Source organism: Rhinoderma darwinii, chromosome 1 (genome assembly GCF_050947455.1).
Source record: "Rhinoderma darwinii isolate aRhiDar2 chromosome 1, aRhiDar2.hap1, whole genome shotgun sequence".
Classification (NCBI taxonomy): Eukaryota; Metazoa; Chordata; class Amphibia; order Anura; family Rhinodermatidae; genus Rhinoderma; species Rhinoderma darwinii.
The window spans coordinates 42,953,978-42,978,856 of record NC_134687.1 but is presented as its reverse complement, the minus strand read 5'-3'; the positions used below and the strand labels follow the sequence as shown (position 1 = coordinate 42,978,856).

Genomic DNA, 24,879 nt, shown 5'->3' with positions numbered 1-24,879 from the left:
CTGGTATCTATGTGTCTAGAATGAATGAAGACTGCTGCTCTCCTAGCTACAATATTTGAATGAACGTCCCTTTGATAATCTCTTGTAAATAACATAATAAATAAAGATGACACTTCCTATTAGAATGCCATAAAAGTCACATCCAGCCCACCGTAAATATGGCGCCGTCCGTCGCCCCGCCCCCTGCTGACGTCATGTGACAGCGCTGAGCGGGCTGCTGCTGGAGGCGGCGGGGGGAGCGGCTGGAGGAGCGCTCGTTGTTGACCATATATGGTCAAAGCCACAGTGAGACGTCGCAGCTGGGAGCTCGGATTTGGCTTCCGGGTTTGAATCGCTGGGCGGCCGGCAGCAGAGGCTCATACATAGACACTCCGTGCAGGATCCGTACACAGCAAGATGTCCTATGAGATCAGTAAGTGAGCGAGGGGGGAGCCGGGCGATACTTGCACGTACCCAGCCGTCACACCCTGCGTCTACCGCCGCCGCCCTCAGGTCCACCACCCGGTGCTGATACAGGAGGGGACACGATCCGTCACATATAAGCGGGGAGCGGTGTCGTCAGCACTGTATGTATACAGGATGGTGTACACCTCGCCCAGGGACCCGTGCATTGCAGTGCTGCCGCTTATCACTTGCCATGTAGTTTTTCCTGCCGCTCTTCAGCCTGTTGCAGTGATCTCCTCCCTATGTGGATGATGGGGGTTCTCCCAGTCCAGGCTGAGCAATGTACTGAGCAGCAGTGATGATCTATATATACTCTCTCTGCATTGGGGTGTTGCACCCCAATTGCTGGAAGCAGATGCCCCTGTTTTTGGTAGTGGTTGACATATTAATTCCAGACTGCTGAAAAGCCACGTTTAGACATCAAAATATCCTAGCATGGCTGCCCCAGCCTGTGGAAGAACGGCGAGCAGTGTAGTGGTGTTATGTATCTGGGTGTCTAGCATGCTGTGCTGTCTGGGTGCCCTCCCCTCGGGGGCTGGTGCGCTGTCTGGGTGCCCTCCCCTCGGGGGCAGGTGTGCTGTCTGGGTGCCCTCCCTTCGGGGGACGGTGCGCTGCCTGGGTGGCCCTCCCCTCGGGGGACGGTGCGCTGCCTGGGTGGTGCCCTCCCCTCGGGGGCGGGTGCGCCGTCTGGGTGGTGCCCTCCCCTCGGGGGCGGGTGCGCCGTCTGGGTGGTGCCCTCCCCTCGGGGGCGGGTGCGCCGTCTGGGTGGTGCCCTCCCCTCGGGGGCCGGTGCGCCGTCTGGGTGGACCTCCCCTCGGGGGCCGGTGCGCTGTCTGAGTGGCCCCTCTGCGTCTGCTGGGGGTGGGGACATCTGTGTCTGGTACATCAACTTTGGGTTCCCTGAAAATGAGGAATTTCACAAGACCAGAGGTGATTCACTGACCCGATAGAACTAGTAGGTGATTTCTCTGATTATAAAAACGAAATCTCCCGCAGCGGGTTGTTTTTTTACATGTTTGGACTTTCTTGGTGAACGTTCTGCGCTTTGACTTGTCCGTTTTATTTACTTTCCTGTGACTGTCTGATAATTGGCATTGATGGTGGATTAAATACATTTACTGTAGACCGCGTCTCCGGGGGAGGGCGGGTGATGATGGAGCGGTTTGCTTGTCTACTTACATTGGATCCATATGGACGGGTGTAGGTAACAAATAACTGGCTGAATCAATAAATACCTGAAATTTCCAATCGCAGTCAGTCAAGGCTGAACCAATCCCAGGTGGCCAATGCGCCTAGAAATTTTCTGGCACTGGGCTTTTTGGGTGTAGAGTACTTCATCATCCTCTCGTATTTGTGATTCTAGCTTTACCCCCTTGCCATGTTCACTGTATAACGGAAAGTATCGCTACTTTCTAATGTACTGTGTTCTAATTCCTCACCATTTCCGAGATCTCTACATGCTGTCAGTGAATATTAACATTCCTGTGTACATCCAGAGGCTTATACTAATAAATCTTCATACTTATCCCAGTTGCAAAATCTGCCACAATCGTATCCAGTCTAGAAAACGGAGGGCTCTAGACTGATCCATTTTACCTACGCTGATACATTGTAGCAAACTATTAGCACAGGAAATCTATTTATGCTGCTGATGTGTTCAGCTCACGGCATTGTCCTAGCGCTAATGGGGTATGTTTACATGTCTGCAAAATTCTGCCCCCCATTCATTTCAATAAGAGCCAGACACATGCAGACCGATCTTTGGGTGGATTCCGCCCGAACCTCCCATTGAAGTGAATGGGTGGTGGATTCTTCCTGCAGAAATAATTCCACCGTGTGAACAGACCCTTAATAACCGAAGAGCGATGGCAAATATTCGAGGAAGAGCGCGTCCCGCCGTGGCGTACTCGACCAGGCTATGTATTACATTGTCGACCGTTCATATGAATGCCCAGCATGTAAACTCTACACTTCCCCTGCAGCGACGGTTACTGTGGCTTTCAGCAGCCAGATCCATGGTGATCGGCTGAGGTCCCCGGCTACAACAAAACGGCTACAAGGCAGGATTAGTAGTCACAATGTATCTTTATTTCATGATCATTGAAACTTCTCAGATATATATTTATTTATTTTTCCTTCTCCTTTAGAAAATGTTTTTGCCAGCCTTCCTCAGATGGAACGAGGAGTGGCCAAGGTTCTTGGAGGAGATCCCAAGGGCAACAACTTTGTGTATACTAATGGCAAATGTGTGATCATCAGGAACATTGAGGTACGGTATTGACGTGTCATCATCTAATCATAGACCGTCTCGGTTCACCTTTATAAATCCTGCCGTTCAAAACGAAATGGATTTTTTTTTCTCTCTTAAAGGGAACCTGTCACATTAAAAATGTAGACTATACTGCACGCAGTGTGTTACAGAGCAGGATGAGCTGAGCAAATATATAATGGTTTGGAAGCATAAGATTCAGAATAACTGGTAATATATTGATCTAAACCTCCTGCTCTTTCTGGGATTAGGAGTCCAGTGGGTGGATAAAATAACTGACGGCTATCTCTGTACTCACAATCCTACATGGAAGGCTGTCAATCACTGTGTAGGACCGCCCACTGGACTCCTACGCCTAGAATGCTACAAAGCTATATATCGATCTTCTCAGCTGCCCCTGCTCCATAACATGCAGATTGCGCTACATTTTAACGTGGGAGTTTTTCACGATGGCTTTTTATGGCATTTTGGTTTATTTCCATATTGAAAAAAAATTCTACTTTAATGCAATTGGCATGTTACAACTTGAAATTACTATAGAATGCCCCAAACTGCATAGGTTTTAGCTGCAACATGTCAATTTGGTTTCTAAAATCCCGTTTCAATGTGAACGTGCCGAAAACAGAAGTGTGGTCCAAATGGCTAACAGCCGAAGGCCTTATTTAAACAAATGAGACACTTTTTTCCCTTGGATTGTAGTCACATATCGCCTCTACTAAAACTGGTTAAGGGTGCAGTCACACGTGGCAGATTTCACTGCAGAAATTTCTGACTCGAACTTGCAAAAACCCATACACCCGCTGCAGAGACAACCATTCAGGTGAATGGAAATGATTTTCAGTCGCAAAAATTGCTGCAATAATATCTGCGGCGTGTGAACTTACCCTAACGGTCTAGTGCGGGGGTCAGAAACCTATGTCACTACAATTGTTGTGAAACTACAATTCCCAGCATGCCCTAACAGCCTTTTTCTGGAATGCTAAAGCCTGTGACTATCTGGGCATGCTGGTGGTTGTAGTTTCACAACAGCTGGAGTACCGAAGGTTGCCGGTCCCCGGTCTAATGTATGTTTTGTGTTCAGTAAATCCAAGGTTATAAAATAGACTTTACTTTGACAAACCCCTTATAAAGGAGGGCATCTTTAAGAAGGTGCAGCTAAACGTTTAACAAACTTCTGACGTGTCATAGTGACCTGTCAGAAGTTTGGATTGGTGGGGGTCCGAACATTGAGACCCCCACCAATCGCTAAAACTAAGCTCCTAAAGCACTTGTGTGAGCGCTCAGCCGCTTTGTGTCTGTCCGGCTTTTTCTGGAAATGAATGTATCGGAGTACGGACTCAATAGAAAGTCTATGGGCCCGTACACCGATCCATTTATTTCCGGAAAAAGTTGAACAGACACGAAGTGGCTGAGCTCACATGAGCGCTTCAGCCGCTTTGTTTTAGCAATTGGTCGAGTTCTCTCGTGCTCGGACCCCCACCAATCCAAACTTCTGACGTGTCACAAGTTAAACGTTTAGCTACACTTTGACAAGTGGGCGCCATTGCACCCACTAAATATCCACTTTAAGTGCTGTATTTGTAGGATTTGCGTGGCCCATTTACTGTTGACCTCTGACAGAGCTTCCATGACCCTAAGATATTGATGAACTATGACACACATTTTGTGCTGCAGAATGGGCAGGAGCGTGTCCTGTGTGCTGGGTACCTGCATTGGCACATTACTTTTTTACCCCCTATTGGTGCTCCAGTTCAGTGGATACAATTGGATCCCAGTAGCTGCTAGTGGCAGATTCCCTTTAAAGTATTCCGTGCCTGCGGTGTGTACGGAATTGGTAATAAACGCCTTGCCCAGATGATGTAAAAATAAGATGGCATAATAGGATCTGATGATTGTATCTTGGCTTTGCCAGGGGGGTGTCTAGTGGTTTTACACACAGGAAAGCATGCTTATTACAGTTAGATATTTATAAAAGGGTTAACTTTTTTGCAGAAGTATTTAATAGGGGAAGTACATGGAAATGTTACAGCCGAAGAAAAGCTTGTGCGACCATCCTAATATTGTATGTCTGCGCACGGCGCGTGGTGATAGATGTAGGAAAAGCTATAAGAGCTTCAGCAGGTGTGGGCTTGTTATACCGCACTGGAAGGAGGTCCCCAGTGACACGCAGTGCACGGCAAGTCTTCTATTCTCCTGCCCGTAGGACGTACAGAACTGAGATGAGTCAGAGCCGCGCCCGGAGACTTTTCTTGTCTGATTCATTCCTGAAAGGGCTGGTCTTAGTATACAGAGGTTACTGCCAGGTGTAGCGCAGCGACGTTACCTTTACAGTCACACCTGAGGTTTTTTTTTTTGTTATGCGGAGAATCCCTATCATTCCACTCGCCCCTCAGTGTCACACCCAGGAAGCTGAGATATGAGGAGCTGTTTGACAGGGTCCTTACTCTGGAGAACATTATCCGCTTTCTGGAGTCCAGACGTGACAGATCATTATTTTTTTTTTTTCCCCTGCAACATTTGAATGTATGACTTGTGGGTTTGCCCCGGATTTCATCTTTTGCATTGTAAAGGAAAATGTCATCAGACTTGTGGCTTGTGTATTCTCAGTGGAGTGGCCCTCTAATTTCCATGAAGGGAGTAAAGATCTGTTATGCTTTCTCCTGCCCATTACCCAAATTTCTCCCGCTTCTAAAATTAATCTTTTTCCTATCCGGTATATATTCCACAATTTGTGATTTGGCTTGTGCATCGTGACAATCTCCAGTATTCAGATAATTTAGTAGGGAAAACCACATTGTGACTGCTATAGCAAACCATGAATTTCTACATGACTTTCTTTTCGAGGCACTGTGATGTAGAATATAATTCTGGAGCCTGGGTTGACTGTTAGAACCGGTCTGGACATTGCTGACATGGAGACCGTGCCTCTCTAATGCTCTTAAACATACTGTAAGCCTGTGCACAGCTGGAGATCCCGGATCGCAGCATTTGATCTGTTGATCTTTCATGTAACGCATTCATAATCGGGATGGACATAAAACAAGAATCGGAGAATGAATTATTAATGTTCTCGTTTGTAGATCCGCTTTGATTTTCTGATCCCTTGGTTATGTGGTGATTGATACAGCTCGCCTCCATACGGCACTGTTTACACTAGAAGTGACGGGTTATCTCTGCCCGGGCTTCGTCGTGAAGCTGTTGAGGCTCTTTGCACCTTGTACCTTTAGATAAAGCACTCTCCGTCTGTACGTAGCAGTCATATATGAAGCTGCATGATCTACTTTCTGTGTTATATTCCCCATTGTAGAACCCCGCCATTGCAGATGTCTACACTGAGCACGCTCACCAAGTTGTTGTTGCCAAATATGCTCCCAGTGGATTCTACATTGCGTCTGGAGGTAGGTTACTGGAACGTGGTAACGCTAATGGCATGAACACTGTGCAGAACAATGAATACCGTTTTCTAAGCTGTCCTAGGGGAAAAATGGCTGATCTAATGTAGAGGATGCTGGGAGAAATACCATTATTGCTTTCTTTTCCTATACTAGGGGTGGGAAAACATACTACACGTCTGCTGCAGTCGTCTTCACTTTTGTTTTAGTGGCCAGCCGTCAGCCCGACCACCGACATCAATAGAAAAGTAAAAAAAAAAAATAATGTAGGCTCTATTAACGTTTTGTAGGTGCACTGGTGTGAAGGCCGTTAAAACAGCGGCCGTCACACGGATGCATGTATTTCAATGGGGCCGTTCACGCGGCCGTTGTTTCAACGGATCGTCTGAAGGATCCGTTGTAGATAGAACATGTCCTATTTTCACGGAACCCTCGATAGACTCAAGTCTGAGGGATCCGTGAAAACCGGACCCGCACAGGTGCAACTCGGACGTGAAAAACTGCAGTTTTTCACGTCCTAGTTCGTGTGAATCTGGCCTTTCCATGGCCTGCATTATTTACAGAAGGGAAGTACTACATCAGTTTCATGAAGAGACAGAGGCAGTGCCATCTATATACACCGTTTACTAGGAGAGACGAGGAGGCAGCACTATCTATATATAAATCATTAACTAGGAGGCAGTACTACCTGTATATACATAATTTATTATGAGAAACATGAAGGCAGTACTATCTGTATGTATATATATATATATATATATATATATATATATATATATATAATTTACTAGGATGGGCAGTTCTATCTGTGACTACAATCTTCTGTAAGTGAAAGGACAGAGGGCAACCCATCCACCCCCCCCCCCCCACGAGCGAAATTACCACCACAGTACACTGAAACATATGCACGGGGATGGTGGCCACTTTGATGGCATTGTAAATGCACATTCATGTAGAGAAAAATACAAGAAAGGCAACACTATGCAAAGCGCTGCTCTTTCCTTCCCTGAGTCTATTCTGAAGCATTCAGGAGACACGTGGCACGTCTAGCTTTATGGTGTCAGGAAGCAATGTGTGAGTCTTACTGAACTAGAATGGTGGGATGCCACGTTTGCATCAAGCCCGTTTCTAAAGTTTAGGGGGTGATTAGTGGATTTATCCACCGCCATAAACATTAGGAGGCATCTAGCTGAGGTAAAGGGGGTTCTCTCTGGTGACATTATCTTTTTAAAGGGGTTGTCCACTTTGGATAATGCCTTTTTAGTGCTGCACAGGGGAAATGAAGCTTTACAAAGGGTTCATTGAAATCAATCGGCTATGCCTATAATGCACGAACATGCCGGGTCTCCAGAGTGCGGGACTATTTGAGAGTCGCCGCCTTCAGGACTCCGAATTTCCTAGTAGGATATCTAAACATGTATTTTCTAAACTAGACAACCCCTTTGATTACTGGGCTCGGTATACCGGAGTTTCCCTCCTGTGGTCAGGCAGGCACAGATGACGTTGGCGGGATAGTGGCTTATGAAGGGAGAAGGAGCTCGTTTTTCAAGCTCCATGAAAATGAATGGCAGCGGATTGTGGACTAACATCAATACATTATTCAATAAGTTCAGTGGTGTCACGTGTAATGTGAGGATAGACGTTTCCACATGCTTGTTTGGTAGATATCACCGGGAAGCTAAGAATATGGGACACCACACAGAAGGAGCATCTGCTGAAGTATGAGTACCAGCCGTTTGTGGGGAAGATTAAGGACATTGCCTGGACAGAGGACAGCAAGAGAATCGCAGCGGTCGGTGAAGGAAGAGAAATGTAAGTCGTCTTATTGTAAAAAAAAATGCCAGAAATACCGGGAAATGTTCCGGATTATCAGTTCATAGAAACGTGTATGAAACTGCTAATGTAGATTTAACTTTTATGTATGCTTGGTCTTCTAGTCCTGTGAAACTACAAAGTATATTGCTGTTCTATGGTTTATCAGACTTTTTGGATTATCGGATACATGGGGAAGTATAGAGCGGGTTCTTGAGCGGAGCGGGTTTCGACTGTATATATCAGAGGTGACACCGTGCTGTAAAGGGTGGGATCGGAGAGAACTGCTGTATAACCACTTCGATGCCACGGTCAATAGACAGGGAGGCCGCCTTTATTACCCCATTTCCCACCCCTGCAATGTGATCATGAGGTTGCAATGGGTTGTCATGGCTGCTGGGGCCTAATGAAGACCCCCAGGTGTTAGTCAGCGATGGGGCTTAATAGGTGAATGCTAAAATGACAGGGAAGGCGTTAAAGGTGCTTACAATGATGGTGATGGCAAGAGATGCAGACGTATCGTGAGGGCGGTCCATTTTTGTTTTTTGTCTACTCAACCGATTGGCACTAACAGCAACGGAGCTGAAGGTGTCCGGACCACCTGCTCTTATTGCTGTTTCACCCTGTCTCTCTTTTTTTTTTTTATTAATACTTTTGGTGCGTCCGGAATAATCTTTCGAAGGTAAAAGAACTCTGCTGTGGTACTTGTCTGTATGTGTAAAACTTTGCTCTGACCCTCCATTTTCGGAATACTTTGATAGTTGTCCTTAAGCTTGCGATCACAGAACTAAGAACATAAACCTTAGGCCCCATGCACACGAACGTGCTTTTGCGGCCGCAATTCCCACGAAAATCCATGGGAGAATTGCAGCCCCATTCATTCCTATGGGCCCATGCACACGACCGTAGTTTTTACGGTCCATGCATGGCCCAGGAGCCCGCACCGCAGAAAGAACGAGCATGTCTTATTACGGCCGTCTTCTGCGGTCCAGGCTCATTGAAAATAATGGCCGCGGCCATGTGCATGTCCTGTGATTTGCTCGCGGCTGACAGTCCACAGCCAGCCGACCCGAAAATCACGGCCGTGCACATGGCTACGGTCGTGTGCATGAACCTTATGGGGAATGTAGACTGTATGTTTTGTTTTTTATTTTTTTTAGGCTTGGTCTATAATTTAAAATAGTTTTTAAACCTGGTCTGAAGCTGTGGCTCTCACACTGGACACGTTGTATACTTTATTGAGGAAGCCTTGCCTTCCTGCCAGTACAGGGAGTAGTAGTTTGTGCTGGCATGAATGTAGTCCTTTCTTCCGCTGATGATTTTGAGTGCTTACAGTGTACATAAGTGCAATGTCATACACTTGGCTCCAGACAATGGTTTGTACTTGTTCCAAGACGTGTGGGAAAAAAATCCCTTAGTAAATGATTATTTTGACTGGTGTTCGGCTGGGTTAAGGCTACATTCATACAGCGATGATTGGCAGGTACTGCATTCAGAGTCCCACAATATCGAAGTTTGTGAGATTTGATGCTGTTGTATAAGGGTATGTGCAAACGGGCTATTTTCAGCCATTTTTCGGGCTGTAAACGTCCAGAAAATCGGAAGCAGAACGCTTACAAACATCTGCCCATTGATTTCAATGGGAAATGCTACGTTCTCTTCCGACTGGGGTGTTTTTTTTTATGCCTCGTTTTCCAAAAACCACACGTAAAAAGACTCCTGCGAAAAAGTGCATGTCCCTTCTTGGAGCAGTTTTTTTTTATAGTTTTTTTATTTACTCCATAGAAAAGCGGCTCCAAAAACGGCCCTGAAAAACGCGAGTTTGCTTAAAAAATGGCTGAAAATCAGGAGCTGTTTTCCCTTGAAAACCGCTCCATATTTTCAGACGTTTTTTGTTAAGCGTGTGAACATAGCCTTTCCCTCACACTCCATACAAATCAATGGAAATCGGCAGTCGCACATTTCTGTTGTAGATAGTGAAGTCTTGCTACTAGAATTGCGCAAAAGCTGCGACCTATGACTCGAGTGGCCCTTGCAGGGTAATGTAGTATTACAGGTTGGCCATTTAAATGAATGGCTGACCAGGTCATACATGGATTGGTTGCGTCTGCAATGACGCTCTGTTAGCGCCACTTATTTCTTGGTTCACAGGCTCAGGTTGTACGCGGTCTATGCAGATCATTAACATTGTATATGTTGTGGGTTTAATAGCTGCATAAATCCCTGTATCTATTTAGTATAACGGATGTATGCTCTCCAGAGACGCTGAGGAAATGGCAAAACTACCACATGTAAACGCTTCCATTTGTAGAGTATGTTTAACCCTTAAATGACTGAACAGCTGGTGTTGTGGAGAAATTTTGGCGGCATTATTCAGAATCTTCTTGTGTTATAGGTTTTGTTTTTTTAATGAACCCCATTACATCAGACATAAGAGGGGGGTCTATACAAAAAGGTTATTCCCCATGTTTCTACACCGGACTCTACAAATCCCCTATAATCATATGTCCATCTTTCATTGAGTCCATATCCACCGCTTCTGTTACTCTATGGCGAGCGGCTACTGTAATAGAATTTTTTTATTTTTCATGATGTTAACGTACAATGCACACTTTATAAATGGGGTGCAGAGCCATTTATCCGTTTTGCTAAATGAGGATCGTTGCCCAAAAAACTTTTATGAAAGAAAAAAAAAATGATTTTGGTGTTTGGAAGCTCTAAGGCGGGATTCACACGACCGGGTCGTTCCCGAGCCCGAGTGTCGGCCGGTAAAATCGGCCATTTTGCCCGGCCGGTTTGCATAAAGTTATGCATCTGTGCCGGGCCGGGCAGATCCGGACAGTGACATCAGCGGCAGCTCCTGAAGGGGAATCCCCATGTGTTCGGGGATTCCGCTTCAGGAGTTTCCCCTGATGTCACTGCCCAGATATGGACAGAGACATCAAGCGCTCTGTCCAGGAGCGGAATCCCCGAAAACACGGGGATTCCGCTCCTTCAAGGAGCTAAAGTGCGGCTAGCACATAGCAGGGAGATACCTCCCCGCTCTGCTATAGTGGCGTCGCTACAGTAGTAGCAGCCGCAGCAGCAGCAGCTGCTGCTACTACTACTAGCGGCGCCATCGAAGGTGTCGCCGAGCCAGGGTGCTTTTAACAAGCAGGGGAAGGGAGCCAGCGCAGCGCTCCCTTCCACCTGCTGTACACCCCGGCCCTGCAACACAGTGTACAGCGATGCCATTCGTCAGTATGGCATCAACTCCTCCTCCTCACATGCACTCTGCGCTGTGAGGAGGAGGAGATAGAGCGCAAGCGCCGGGAAACCCGGCCATCACTCGGAACACATTCCGGTGATGGCCGTGTAATACCCGGCCCCATAGACTTGTATGGGGGCCGGGTGCCCGGGCAAAGATAGAGCATGTCCTATTTTTTGACGGCCGGATTGTCCGGCCGTCAAAAAATCGGTCGTGTGAATAGCCCCATTAGGGGTCCATCATTCCTAATGCAGCCGGGTGCCGGCCGATTTATGAACGGCCGGCACCCGGCCGGGAAACCCTGCCGTGTGAATGAGGCCTAACCTAATCGCAAGAACGGCCCTGAGTGAAGAAATTACTTTGTACATAGTTTCATGCCAGTGGAGAGGGACCGTATCCGCACAATCACCTTTTTTTTTAATTTTTATTTATTTTTAATCCGCTTATGGATCCCTGCTGTCCCCACAATTCATTAATTTTACAACCGGTCATAAAAATAGTTTTTGGGGCAACCCCCTTTTTAAAAGGGTATCGTTTAGACTTGTTAGTCAGACGTATTAGAAGGGCACATGGGTGTCCTGAACAAATAAGCTACTGTTGTTTTATTTTAAGTGGAGAGATTTGTACCCGTATATGATGACCTCTACCTTTTAAAGAGGGAGGATCTGTCACTAGTTTATTAATTCGCTATCGCCTTACTAATCTAATAGGCGCTATGATGCTAACAGTGTCATTTTTTTTAAATTCAAAATCTTTTATCTGCATAGGTATGAGAATTTTTCTAAATATGCTAATTTGGCTATAATTGCCAAATGGGAGGTAACTCTTTCGTTTCACTCTGGGCAGCATAAAGTTTTCTGTATGTCCAATCAGCACACAGCTTCTCCCCCTTCCCATCCCAGCAACACAGCATGATCATATAATATATAGCTTCCATTCCCGACTCTATTCAACCGGTGATATCTCCGGTTGTGTCGCAGCTAGAACTGCGATCCTGGTGTCATATGAAAGACTAGAATCTTTCATATGCCACCAGTAGCACTGCTCGGGATATAGCTGTTTTAAGTGATTTCCTCCTTCCCTCCAGCCTCAGTCTCTCACACTGTGTGAAGCAGCTTCATGCTGATAGGACAGCGTCAGAGGCTGTGACGTGACTCCACCTCTGGAGAATCGCTGCTGTTGACACCCGCTTGTCTAGTATAGCCTCATTTGCATATTTAGAAAAGCACTCCTAACTTTTAAAATAATGTTTTGGGACACAATTTTCACTGGCATGATCAGTGTGGCAGCGCCTATTAGATTAGCTAGGAGATAGGGCATTACTAAACTAGTGACAGATCCTCTAAGCAAGGGATGCTAAAAAAAATCCTATAATTGTTCTCGTATTCTAAACTCTCACTTGCTCCAATTAATTTATAGCAGTTAACATACACTTTAACGTTTTATAAAGGTTTTCCTACCGCTTTGTACTATGTTACTTTTGCAGAGTGATAGCGGAGGGGCATTGCTTTACTGCACATTTGGCATTTCTGGCCTACTAAATTCCCGGTGCTGGCTGAAGCCTGGATTGATGTAACTGTTACTCAGCTGTTTACTCTGTAATAGGAACTTTACCAGACTGACAAGTACTATTGTTATGACTATAATAGCACTTTCATTTGGCCACATTGATAATAGGGTTTGTTTGCTTTGTGTGTGCTGCTGTAGAGTAGCAGAGTTGTGTTATGCGCAGGTGAAGCAGGAGGCTACATTCTTACGTGACAGGATTTCATTGCGATCATAAGAAAATGACAGGTTTTGTACCAAATGACACTTTTGATGGTAGGTTTATTATACTGCTGAGACTAGATAGGCAGGATTACAACACGGACTAAAGTAGGAGTGTATACATATGTAAGGCTTTATTGTACTGTGTGGCAGCAGAACTCTGCTCTATACAGCTTTCCCTGACGTTTTCTCGAACGTGTTGTCCAATATGGTGGTCGTCCCACAGCTAAAATAGGATTCATGATGGGTTCCCTTTCATAGAGTAGAGATAAGCGGCTACCAGATATCCGTCCCCTATGGCAGTAAACACGCGTGCTTGGCCACCTTTCTTATGTTTGTGCAACTTTCGTGCTTCAGTGTTGGGTCCAACAACATGTATAACTGCGAAACACGAGTGGAGCGGAGCATGACATCGCCTGCAAGTGGCTATTACATGGCAGATTTCAGCCTTTCTTATTATACATGAGGTGCTAGGTCGCCACAAGTATGCCTCTTTAATTCTTCAAATTCCACCATTGATAGCTGCTTTCCTCCAAAAACCGTGTTTCATCTTTCCACCAGTTGTGCGTGGTATTGCAGCTCAGCCTCGTGGTATTTCAGTTCAGCCTCGTGGTATTGCAGTTCAGCCTCGTTGACTTTAATGGAGCCCAGCGGTAATACCAGACACAACCTGTGGACAGATGTCGCATTGTTTTTTTTTTTTCAAGAAAGCAGCCATGCTTTTCTCCTGTACAGCCCCTTTTACATGAGGTCCAGGCTGATAAGACTTTTTATAACCATAAATTACTTGGTCATTATTTGGCTCTGTGGGCTCTTTATTCAGATCGCACAATGAGAGCTGTACTGGACTCCAGTGTTGATACTACTAGCTGAGAATAATCTGACCGCTGGTTTAGGAAGCCATGTTGGATAGCCAGATTATTGTTAATTTCTCCTCTGAGAGTCTGCTGTACCTAGACTGCATTTTAGCAGCACTCTGACTGTAATGGCATCCGCAGGATGGACGGGTGTAATGTACCGCACAATGTGCTACGCTGTGCACATAGGTTCTCTAGTTACTGCTATATGGTTTCATGTGGAGATGTCCCTCAGGACAATGGGGGAGATTTATCAAAACTAGTACGAAGAAAAAGTGTAGCAGTTACTTGTATCAACCAATCAGGTTGTTGCTGTCATTTTCCAAAATGTCTCTGTAAAATGAGGGCTGAAATGTTTGGTTATGGGTAACTCGTCCACTGTAGTTTCAAAGAAAAAAGTTTGAGTTTTACTACACTGCCATAAATCGGGCTCTGCGTTTGAGTCACAGGTAAATGAGGTGAGGAGAGATCATGGGCTGTGCATCTCTACGAAGCCTGAGTGACTGAATAATAACTAAATGGCAACTGTAACTTGGCTTCTTCCCGCACCCAGCTACTAGAGCAGGGGTCAGGAACCTTTTTGGCTAAGAGAGCCGTAAACGCCACATATTTTGAAATATAATTCCGCGAGAGCCGTACAATATGTTTAAAGGGCCATTGACAGATCAATCGCTCCAATGTTCACTTAGTACAGCAAGGAATGCTCCTCCCTGCTGTATAAAGCCACAACTGGACTGAAACAATGGTAATTAGCAGTAAAAAAATTAAATAAATAACTTACATTGTGAGCTTGCGATGCATGACATCAGTCCAGCAGTCTGGCTTCTTCTTTTTCCTGCGCATGACTGGAAGCTGGCATTCTTCCCACCTGATGTTGAGAGAATGCCAGCTTTGAGGCATTCGCAGAAGAAAGAAGCTGGAATGTTGGACATGTCACACAACGCATTGTCAGTTATGTCAATTATCTATTTTATTATTTTACAGCGAATTATTGTTTAGGTCCAGCGGTGGCTTAGTGCAGCAGAGAGGAACACTCCTTTGTGTACTAAGTGACCGCTGGAGCAATTGTATCTGTCAGTGGCCCTTTTAAAAGTGTTGGTCTTACAGAAAATGAACAAAAAAGAGAGGCTCAGACCCATCTGGGAGACCTCCAGAGCTGTAATAAAGCGCTCAGAACAGATTTTTGCCCTGATAGTGGTCCTTTAAATCAGTTTCTTATGCCCACAAGAGATTAATTTAAAGCCCCCAAGAGTGTAATATGGGTGGCAGATGTTTTTTAAGGCCATATTTTTTTTTTTTTTTGGGGGGGGGGGCTATATTATGGATTATGTGGGATTATTTTCAGGGGTGAAGTGGGAAGGGGGGGTTGGTGGGACACACTGTATTACACAGCCCCTTTATTGATGCAGCTCACTGCTGCTGACCATGAGGCTGTGTAACAATTTCCATGTTATAATGTTCACCTTCAAAGCAGCAGCACAGCCAGGGGTTTCTGGAACGTCCAAGGGAGACACAAGGGAGGAGGCAGATGCCGCTTCACTAGGGGACGCAGGTGCGTGCTTGCAGACGGCGCGGCTATGCAGGGAGTTATGGGAAATGTAGTCCATGCTCCCTGCCGCTCACCACTGCCGCCAATGCTTATCAGGCCATCAAAGAACTACCGTATATGTCGGCGTATAAGACGACTGGGCGTATAAGACGACCCCCAACTTTTACCCTTAAAATATAGAATTTAAGATATACTCACCATTTCGTGCAGGAGCGCTTCACTATGGCCATCGGCGGCAGGACCCAGGACTCTCTGTCTCTTTGAACTCGCGCATGCGCAGATAGGCGAGGTACATGATGGGGTTAATTACTATTAATGTGAGGAACATGGAGGGTAAATTCATCGCACCTCGCGCCTCACATTAATAAGTGAATGAAAGCCGTGTTTATTTCATTTTTTTACAGCGTACACATCATAAATGATGCAAAAACATTGTTGTCCGCGCCATTACTGAATGTGTGTATTTTATGTATTGAGACTTATTTTAATGTTTATTGTAAAAAAGGTGAAGGTGTATTTTTTTAAAAATGTAACCATACTTTGTTTTTACTTTATTTTTAAACTTTAATGTACTGACATATATCAGATATGTGCCAGTACATTAGCCTGTGGACGGATAGCACACAGGCTGTTGTTAGGACATACTTGGGTATATCCTAACAACAAGAGATATGGTCAGACAGCCCTGGGGTCCGTCAATAGACCCTGGGCTGTCTGCCCATATATGGTATGGCCCTCGATCGCGTCACAGGAATTCCCTGTGATGCGATCCAGGGGCATTCCCCCTTCTCACTTTCCCCTGAATGCTGCAGTCAGCTGTGATCGCAGCATTCACGGGAATAACGGCGGAGATGAGAGGTTCTCTGATCTCCGGCGTTATAGAGCGGGGCTGCGGCTGTGTAATACAGCCATTGCCCCGCTCCTGACAGGAAGTGCGCGCGCGGTCAGCATGAGGAGATGCGGCCGGCGCTGCACTAATGAGCGGCAGTTCAGGCACTGAAGACAACATGGGGGTGCTTTGTAGCGCGCCCGCCATGTTCTGTCTTCAATGCCGCAGATCATTAGTGCAGCGCCGGCCGCATCACATGATGCTGACCCCGCGCGCATATGTCAGGACTCAGGAGCGGGGCTGTGGCTGAATTACACAGCCGCAGCCCCGCTCTCATAGTCATGTGTACTAGACTGAGCTGTGCGGCTGCAACGTGCATCCCTCCCATAGACAGGTAGGAGCCCTGTCTGCGAGCCAGATACGGCCATCAAAAGAGCCATATCTGGCTCGCGAGCCATAGGTTCCCGACCCCTGTACTAGAGGAAGAGGTCAAGAGTGTAAATGGCAGGAGATAAAATACATTAGGGGAGATTTATCACATTTGGTGCAAAGGAAAAGTGGTGTTGCCCATAGCAACCAATCATCTGGTTCAAGCTCCCAATTTTCAGAAGCCCTTTGTGAAAATGGAAAAATCGACCTGATTGATTTCTATGGGCAACAACTCGACTTTTTTTTCTTTCATTTTGCATCGGTATTGCTAAATCTCCCCCATAAGGTCTCCTTTTTCAAAACTGTATAACACACTGGCCTTGTCGCCCACAGCAACCAATCACAGTCCATTTTTTCATTTTTGTAGAGCAATTTGAAGAATTAAAGCTGAACTCTGGTTGCTAGGGGCAACAAGACCAGTGTTTCGGTTAGGCAGTTTACATAAACGAGAACCATTGGGGACATTCGTAACTGGTGTAAAGGAAAACTGGAGTAGTTGCCCATAGCAACCAATCCTTTCCACCTCCTCATTTTTCAAAGGCCCTTGAAAATGAAAGCAGCTACCTGATTGGTTGGTTAACTATTAGGATTTAGCATAATCTGGTTATTTAAAATCGCTATGTATTACAAATACTGTGCTAATATATTTTCGGTAATTGTTTTACAAGGCGAAGTGGTCTGATAATAAACTCGCGGGGCTGATGTGTATTGAAATGCCTCCCCACCGCCCTGTGAGCCCAATAGCAGCATGGCGACACCATCCAGGTTTTGTGGCAAGCTGGGTGGCAACCCCTGTGCTGCGGTCATGCCCTGGTTAACCCTTTTACTCCCCCTTTTCTGTGTTACATCTGCAGTTCTTGCTATATTTGACTCTTTGCTCTCCTGCGCCGGGCTGCTTTGCATGTGTTCTCCACTTGGTTATATAAGTTACTTCTTTGCATTTTCGCTACAAAAGACTTTGTACAATTTTATATTGTGATTCAGAGATTTGCATAAACGAGAAACCGAAAAAACCCAAAACCCGGAGATTTGACAGGTTGCATGTAAACGCCCCCCACGCAACTGCAGCTGACACATGTACGATCCCTGACGAGTTCGGTTGCCATGAAGATGCCTGAAAGCAACTGAAATTCCTTGAAATATAATTATAGACTTTCTCTGTTACATTTATTCCAGGATGATTCCGTAGTGTTTGTATCGTTCCTGCACCTTTTTTATTAACCTTTTCTTCATCATTTAGTAAGTTTTTGTAATAGTCATGATGTGTAATAGAAATAACACATCTACCGCTGCATTTATAGAGGTCCAAAGAATTGTCACCCCCCCCCCCTCCCCCTCCCATTTTTTATTTTTTTATTTGAAGGGTTTGAGAAAATGTATCTAAAACCCCTACAAAGCCACGTGCATGGACCCCGTACATTGGCTCACATAATATGGTGACTCCATATTATCCCTATAGTGGATCGTGATGTAGTGGAGGATGTAACATTTTCCCTTGCATGACCCGATGTTCACACAGCAAACTAAAAACGGCCATCAAATACGGAGCTGGTTTCAAGGAAAAATGGCCTCTGATTTTCACCCGTTTTTAAAGCATGAAGCGTTTGTTGATGCATTTTTTTTTTTATGGCCGTTTTTGGAGCTGTTTTTTTTTCTTCTATTGACCCAATGAAAAACGGCTCCAAAAAACTTCTCAAGAAATGACCTGCACTTCTTTTTACGGTACGCCCCGTCGGAACGAAACAGTTTTTCCTATTGAAAACAATGGGCAGATGTTTGGAGGCGTTAAGCTTCCGCATTTTCAGTGCGTTTACGGCCCGAAAAATACCTGAAAATAAGCCGTGTGAACATACCCTAAAGAGTGAAATCTGTGAAAAAAAATCTGCATGTTAAAGAGGCTCTGTCACCAGATTTTGCAGCCCCTATCTGCTATTGCAGCAGATAGGCGCTGCAATGTAGATTACAGTAACGTTTTTATTTTTAAAAAACGAGCATTTTTGGCCAAGTTATGACCATTTTCGTATTTATGCAAATGAGGCTTGCTAAAGTACAACTGGGCGTGTTGAAAAGTAAAAGTACAACTGGGCGTGTATTATGTGCGTACATCGGGGCGTGTTTACTACTTTTACTAGCTGGGCGTTGTGTATAGAAGTATCATCCACTTCTCTTCACAACGCCCAGCTTCTGGCAGTGCAGCACTGTGACGTCACTCACAGGTCCTGCATCGTGTCGGCACCAGAGGCTACAGTTGATTCTGCAGCAGCATCAGCATTTGCAGGTAAGTAGCTACATCGACTTACCTGCAAACGCCGATGCTGCTGCAGAATCATCTGTAGCCTCTGGTGCCGACACGATGCAGGACCTGTGAGTGACGTCACAGTGCTGCACGGCCAGAAGCTGGGCGTTGTGAAGAGAAGTGGATGACACTTCTATACACAACGCCCAGCTAGTAAAAGTAGTAAACACGCCCCGATGTACGCACATAATACACGCCCAGTTGTACTTTTGCAAGCCTCATTTGCATAAATACGAAAATGGTCATAACTTGGCCAAAAATGCTCGTTTTTTAAAAATAAAAACGTTACTGTAATCTACATTGCAGCGCCTATCTGCTGCAATAGCAGATAGGGGTTGCAAAATCTGGTGACAGAGCCTCTTTAAGCTCTATTCACACTGCATTTGAATAGTCATATGTCGCACATGGGATCCTGTAGTAAAAAAAACAAAAAACCGTAATGCTGTTTTTACTGGATGCCTCTGTATGGAGCAGCGTGACTTGTGCCATGTTAAGGCAAAATTGCACTAAAAATGCCACAGGGCATGTTGTGCAAGATGCAATGTGTGAACCAGATTTGATAAGTCTCATTCACTACATTGTACATCTGGCTGCTGCATTTTTTATTTTTTTTTCCACCGTGAAGAAACGTCGCTAATATAAAGTTTGCAGTGAAGCTCATATAAATTATTACTACTGTCCTTTACTTCCATTTGTATGAATGTTTCTGAAGGTTCTCGGCACCAGTGGTATGTGAATTGTGAAGTGTCACCAAAGAAGGGATGCTGCTAACGCCAGTGAGGAACACTATAGTCCAGGGCTTCTCCATGGTTTTCTGCCATCCCCTCAGGCTTGCTCAAAACCCATGGCAAAAATATCTAAAATGTAAAAAAAAATAAAAATATTTTTTAAAATCTTTTATTGATCTCCTGAACCCAGTATAACCTTGATAAAGGCTGGTTTACACGGGCAGATTTCTGCCCGTAACCAGCACCGATCAATGATTGTCGCTCGTTCACAGGCCCTTTTACACTGGGTGATGCTGACTGTATGGGGATGAACATTCGTTAATACGATCGTTCGGTACCCTTACAGGTTGCGTTGTTGTCGGCAGCACATTCTGTCTACATGGGGAGATGTGCTGCCAACAACGAAGATTTTATAGGCCCCATAAATGTGATCAGCCGGCGAACAATAGTCTGCTCATTTGTCAGTTGATCGCTGCGCTGTTTACATGGGCCAATAATCGGGCACGAGTTTGTAAAAACGCTTGTTTGGCTGACTATTGGCGCGTCCATGGCTGGGTTCACGTGTCGCAATCAACATGTTTTTAATGTCCTGAGTCATGGCAAAAAAAACTGCTTTTTGACTGTGATGTGTGAACCCAGCATATAAGGGCTGTTTAACCCGAGATTGGTGCAGCCTGAGAGTGTCCTGTGCAGCTTATGATTACTTCTATTAAAACTGCCTCCCCAGCTGCACCTCACCAAAATCTGGGGGGGCGCTCAGTTTGCGAAGCAGTTCTATAGTCCACCTGTACCCGGCTACAGACTCAGTCGGCTGACCCTGGCCCACTGTTTCTCCTGCCGTTAGGGTATGTTCACACAGCAGCATCCATTATGGCTGAAATCACGGAGCTGTTTTCAGGAGAAAACAGCTCCTGAATTTCAGACGTAATTGCTCGTACTCGCGTTTTGCGAGGCGAATTCAATGACAAACGGCTCAAATTACGTCCCAAGAAGTGTCCTGCACTTTTTTGACGAGGCAGTCATTTTACGCGTCGTCTTTTGACAGTGACGCGTAAAATGACAGGCCGTCGGCACAGTACATCGGCAAACCCATTGAAATGAATGGGAAGATGTTTGCCGACATATTGGAGCCGTTTTAAAATGCCTCGTTTACGTCTGAAAATAGGTTGTGTGAACCCAGCCTTATTCTAAACATGCAAGTCTCTGACCAATCCATTTTTTTTTATTTTTTTTTTCTACCAACTATCATGTATATGATCCGCTTCAGTGCTGCTACGTGGAGTGCTATGGCCTCCTCAGTTTTACCAGACACCATGCCACTCTAGTCTGGGCGCTGGGTTTAGTTTTGCATGGGTCTGCTCTGCAATACCGAGCACTGTGGCCCCCTATTGTTCTCATGATCGACTAGGGAGGCCAGCAGTTGGATCCCTACTGATCACATCATTTTTTTCTTCTGTTACTCCCCCCTCGTTAATAATGGCATGATGCATCACATTCATGGCGCTTCTCTCTCTCATTCAGGTTCGGCGCTGTGTTTCTTTGGGACACCGGCTCCTCGGTTGGTGAGATCACCGGACACAATAAAGTGATTAACAGTGTGGACATTAAGCAGACACGGCCCTATCGTCTGGTTACTGGCAGCGATGACAACTGCTCGGCTTTCTTCGAGGGACCACCATTCAAATTCAAGTTTACAATTAGCGTGAGTTCTGTGACCGGGAATTGTTCTACTTTCTGTAATGAGGCTTTTCTCTGACCTCGCCTGAACTGTCATGTCTTTCCTGCTGGTTTTGCTTACTTGGGGATTATGTGAGGTAAAAAATAATTTAGTAAAACCACACGGGATTACATTTCAGAGATCAGCAAGTGACAAAACTCTGGGAATTGCATTTTTTGCTGTGGCTGGCAGATTTTGACTACTTTGGAGAGGAAGGAAATTATATTAAAATAATTCCATGTGGAAATGACACGGGCATTTCTCAAGCTGCTTTGAATTGTGTGGGTTTTTTTTTAATTATTTTTTTTCTAAATGATCGATCAAAGCGAGATTGTGTCTGGATAGGTGACTCTTCTGAATAAGCTGATGTGTGTACGTGAGGAATAACACTATTTCTGGCCACTATATGACTTGTATTCTGCATTATTTAGCAGTTTTCCCCTCTGCAGGCTCTCCTATCTCTAATTCCCAGTTGTCACTGAGCTAGTGGGTGGGGCCTAATGGCTATCATGTCTTCTATACATTGCACATATAGAGCTAGGAGAGCAGTGTAATATATATGTGTGTGTCCCGAGAAAACAAAGGCGTGCGGCCCCTCTCCATTTATAACTATATTAAGGCAGTTAGATGGTGCTATGTGTGTACTGGCAGTCGCCCTTCCAGGGTAATAGCCAGGGCAAGGAAGCTGCCAAGAAGTGCCAACTGCTGTTTTAGGCACAAAATATGCTCCGATTGGTATTCACCTCCCTTCCCATGCTGCCTGGATGCCCCGTCCAAGTCTTGTCTAGTAACCTATATAGACATGCGTGAAGATTAAGATGGGTGCGATGGCTGGGCCTAGTAATTGTTTTCATTTAGGCTGGGTTCACACGACCTATTTTCAGACGTAAACGAGGCGTATTATGCCTCGTTTTACGTCTGAAAATACGGCTACAATACGTCGGCAAACATCTGCCCATTCATTTGAATGGGTTTGCCGACGTACTGTGCCGACGACCTGTCATTTACGCTTCGTCCTTTGACAGCTGTCAAACGACGACGCGTAAAATGACTGCCTCGTCAAAAGAAGTGCAGGACACTTCTTTGGACGTTTTTGGAGCTGTTTTCTCAGACTCCAATGAAAACAGCTCCAAAAACGGATGTAAAAAACGCTGCGAAAACGGCACGAAAAACGCCGCGAAAATTGCGAGTTGCTCAAAAAACGTCTGAAAAACAAGGGCCGTTTTCCCTTGAAAACAGCTCTGTATTTTCAGACGTTTTTGGTCACTACGTGTGCACATACCCTCAGATTGGTTTGCCGCCTTCATTGCTACTATGGCTTTTTATTGAATCGTGATGCCGTTCTTTCCGTATTATGAATAATAATGAAGTGGCGAGGTTGTGTTTGCTGACTGGTTGTGTAACCGCATTGTTATACAGCACAACCCCCCCCCCTCTATAACATTGAATAATATGGTGAATTATAAAAAAAGAGTCAGAATCTCGGTCAGCAGTGTATACATTAAAGTGACAGGGCCAGACTTTATTACCGGAACTGTGCCGCTCTGTCACTCCTGATTGTATTCTGTTTCTTGTTGCCGGTCAACAAGCACCAGGCAGACATACAACACTGAGGTCGCTTTCCTTTTTTTTGTCTTTTTCACTGCGTGCCGCGTGTGTCCCTAATGATTCAGTCTCGGCTGTCCCTCTGAATTATTCATGCCTCCACAGTCTGATGCCTGGATCAATCTGCTTCCCGAGAAAAGCCGTCTGTAGAATCTCTTCGGCTTCCATTCATCTTATTCACTTGCTGTGGTGATACTTTAATGCCTTTTTCCCAAAAGATTTTCTGTGACTCTCCTGTGCTGTCTGTATCACTGATGGGCATCTTACTAAGAAAAATGTTCATTAAAAATTCGAATCCAATTCCTAAACACTCGCTAAAGCTCGTGGGGTTGTTGATTGCAGCGGCGCACCTTGTAATTCCGCTAGGTTGGAAATCCTCCGAAGTCCCTTCAGTTCTGCACTGGGTCTCCCAAGGTAGAACAAATCGCTAGATTGGAGGAACTTACCCGTTGGGAACTTCACATGCATCATCCATTCACCCGGATGTGGAAAGACTGGACAACCCAGAAACCGTGTATGTGTGTGTGTATGTATGTATGTATGTATATATATATAAATTTGTGTGTGTGTTTTTTGAGTAACTAACACATAGAAGCTCTATTCTTAGATGTTCCTCCCCAGTCACTTCTAGAGAGATTGCCACAAACTTTTATCTTTTACCAACCCCTCTATTTTGCTTATCGTGACATCTCATCACTAGACCTTGTCGCGATCCTGCGCATTTAGATGTATTTGCTTAGTTTTTTTTTTATCTACAAGTGGCACTGTTTCCCTGTTATGTTATCCGTATTGTCTCCCCTTCTCCCTTTATCCTGCCACCACCTGTTACCAGATGTATCACACCTGCTTAACCCGTTAGTGACCGCCAATACGCCTTTTCACGGCGGCCACTAACGTGCTTTATTCTGATGCAGTGCCGTAAAAAGTCATATTCATCAGGAATAAGTAAACAGAGCAGGGAGCGTCAAATCTCCCTGCTCTCAGCTGCCAGAGGCAGCTGAGGGCTGGGGGCGTCCCTGCTCTGCCGTGTGAGATCGATCTTTGTATCGATCTCACCCGTTTAACCTCTCAGATGCGGTGCACAATAGCGTGCACTGCATCTGAGTGGTTTTGGAGAGAGGGAGGGAGCTCCTCTCTCTCCCACCGACACCCGGCGATAAGATCGCCGAGTGTCTGCGATGGCAGCCGGGGGCCTAATAAAGGCCCCCAGGTCTGCCTGGAGCGAATGCCTGCTAGATCATGCTGGAGGCATGACCTAGCAGATGCCTGTTCGTTTTAAACGGACAGGCAGCAATACACTGCAATACAAAAGTATTGCCGTGTATTATAATAGCGATTGGATGATCGCATATTAATGTCCCCTAATGGGACTAGTAAAAAAGTTAAAAAAAGTTTAATAAAGTTAATTTTAAAAAAAATGTGAAAAAAAATGAAAAACTCAGCTTTTCCCCTTACACAATGCTTTACTATTAAAAAACCAAAATAAAGTAAAGTTACACATATTTGGTATCGCCGCGTCCGTAACGACCCCGACTATAAGTCTATTTCATTATGTAACCCGCACGGTGAACGCCGTAAAAAATGTAATAAAAAAACTATGGAAAAATTGCTGTTTTCTGGGAATCCTGACTTAAAAAAAATGTGATAGAAAGTGATCAAAAAGTCGCATCTACTCCAAAATGCTACCAATAAAAACGACAAGTATTCCCGCAAAAAAAAGCCCTCATACAACCGCATCGGCGAAAAAATAAAAAACGTTACGGCTTTTCAAATATGGAGACACAAACAAATAATTTTGAAAAAAAAGCGTTTTTACTGTGTAAAAGTAGTAAAACATACAAATTTGGTATCGTTGCAATCGTAACAACCCGCTGAATAAAGTTATTGTGTTATTTATATCACACGGTAAACGGCGTAGATTTAAGATGCGAAAGTGGC

At 45.1% G+C, this 24,879-nt stretch overlaps 1 protein-coding gene and 1 long non-coding RNA gene across 2 annotated transcripts in view; one reads left to right on the top strand and one right to left on the bottom strand.

Annotated features, from left to right (window-relative positions):
• The first annotated feature begins 250 nt into the window (after positions 1–250).
• Positions 251–24,879, top strand: part of WDR1 (WD repeat domain 1) — a 55,089-nt gene continuing 30,460 nt past the window's right edge. Inside the window, exons 1-5 of the mRNA XM_075858124.1 lie at positions 251–412; positions 2,592–2,713; positions 6,021–6,111; positions 7,770–7,917; positions 21,141–21,321. Coding sequence (XP_075714239.1) covers positions 397–412; positions 2,592–2,713; positions 6,021–6,111; positions 7,770–7,917; positions 21,141–21,321 — 558 coding nt within the window. The 5' untranslated portion in view covers positions 251–396. The remainder of the gene's footprint in view (positions 413–2,591; positions 2,714–6,020; positions 6,112–7,769; positions 7,918–21,140; positions 21,322–24,879) is intronic.
• The window catches only part of LOC142749737 (uncharacterized), a 114,707-nt gene continuing 109,463 nt past the window's right edge, over positions 19,636–24,879 (bottom strand). Inside the window, exon 3 of the long non-coding RNA XR_012882447.1 lies at positions 19,636–19,748. This is a non-coding gene — a long non-coding RNA (uncharacterized LOC142749737). The remainder of the gene's footprint in view (positions 19,749–24,879) is intronic.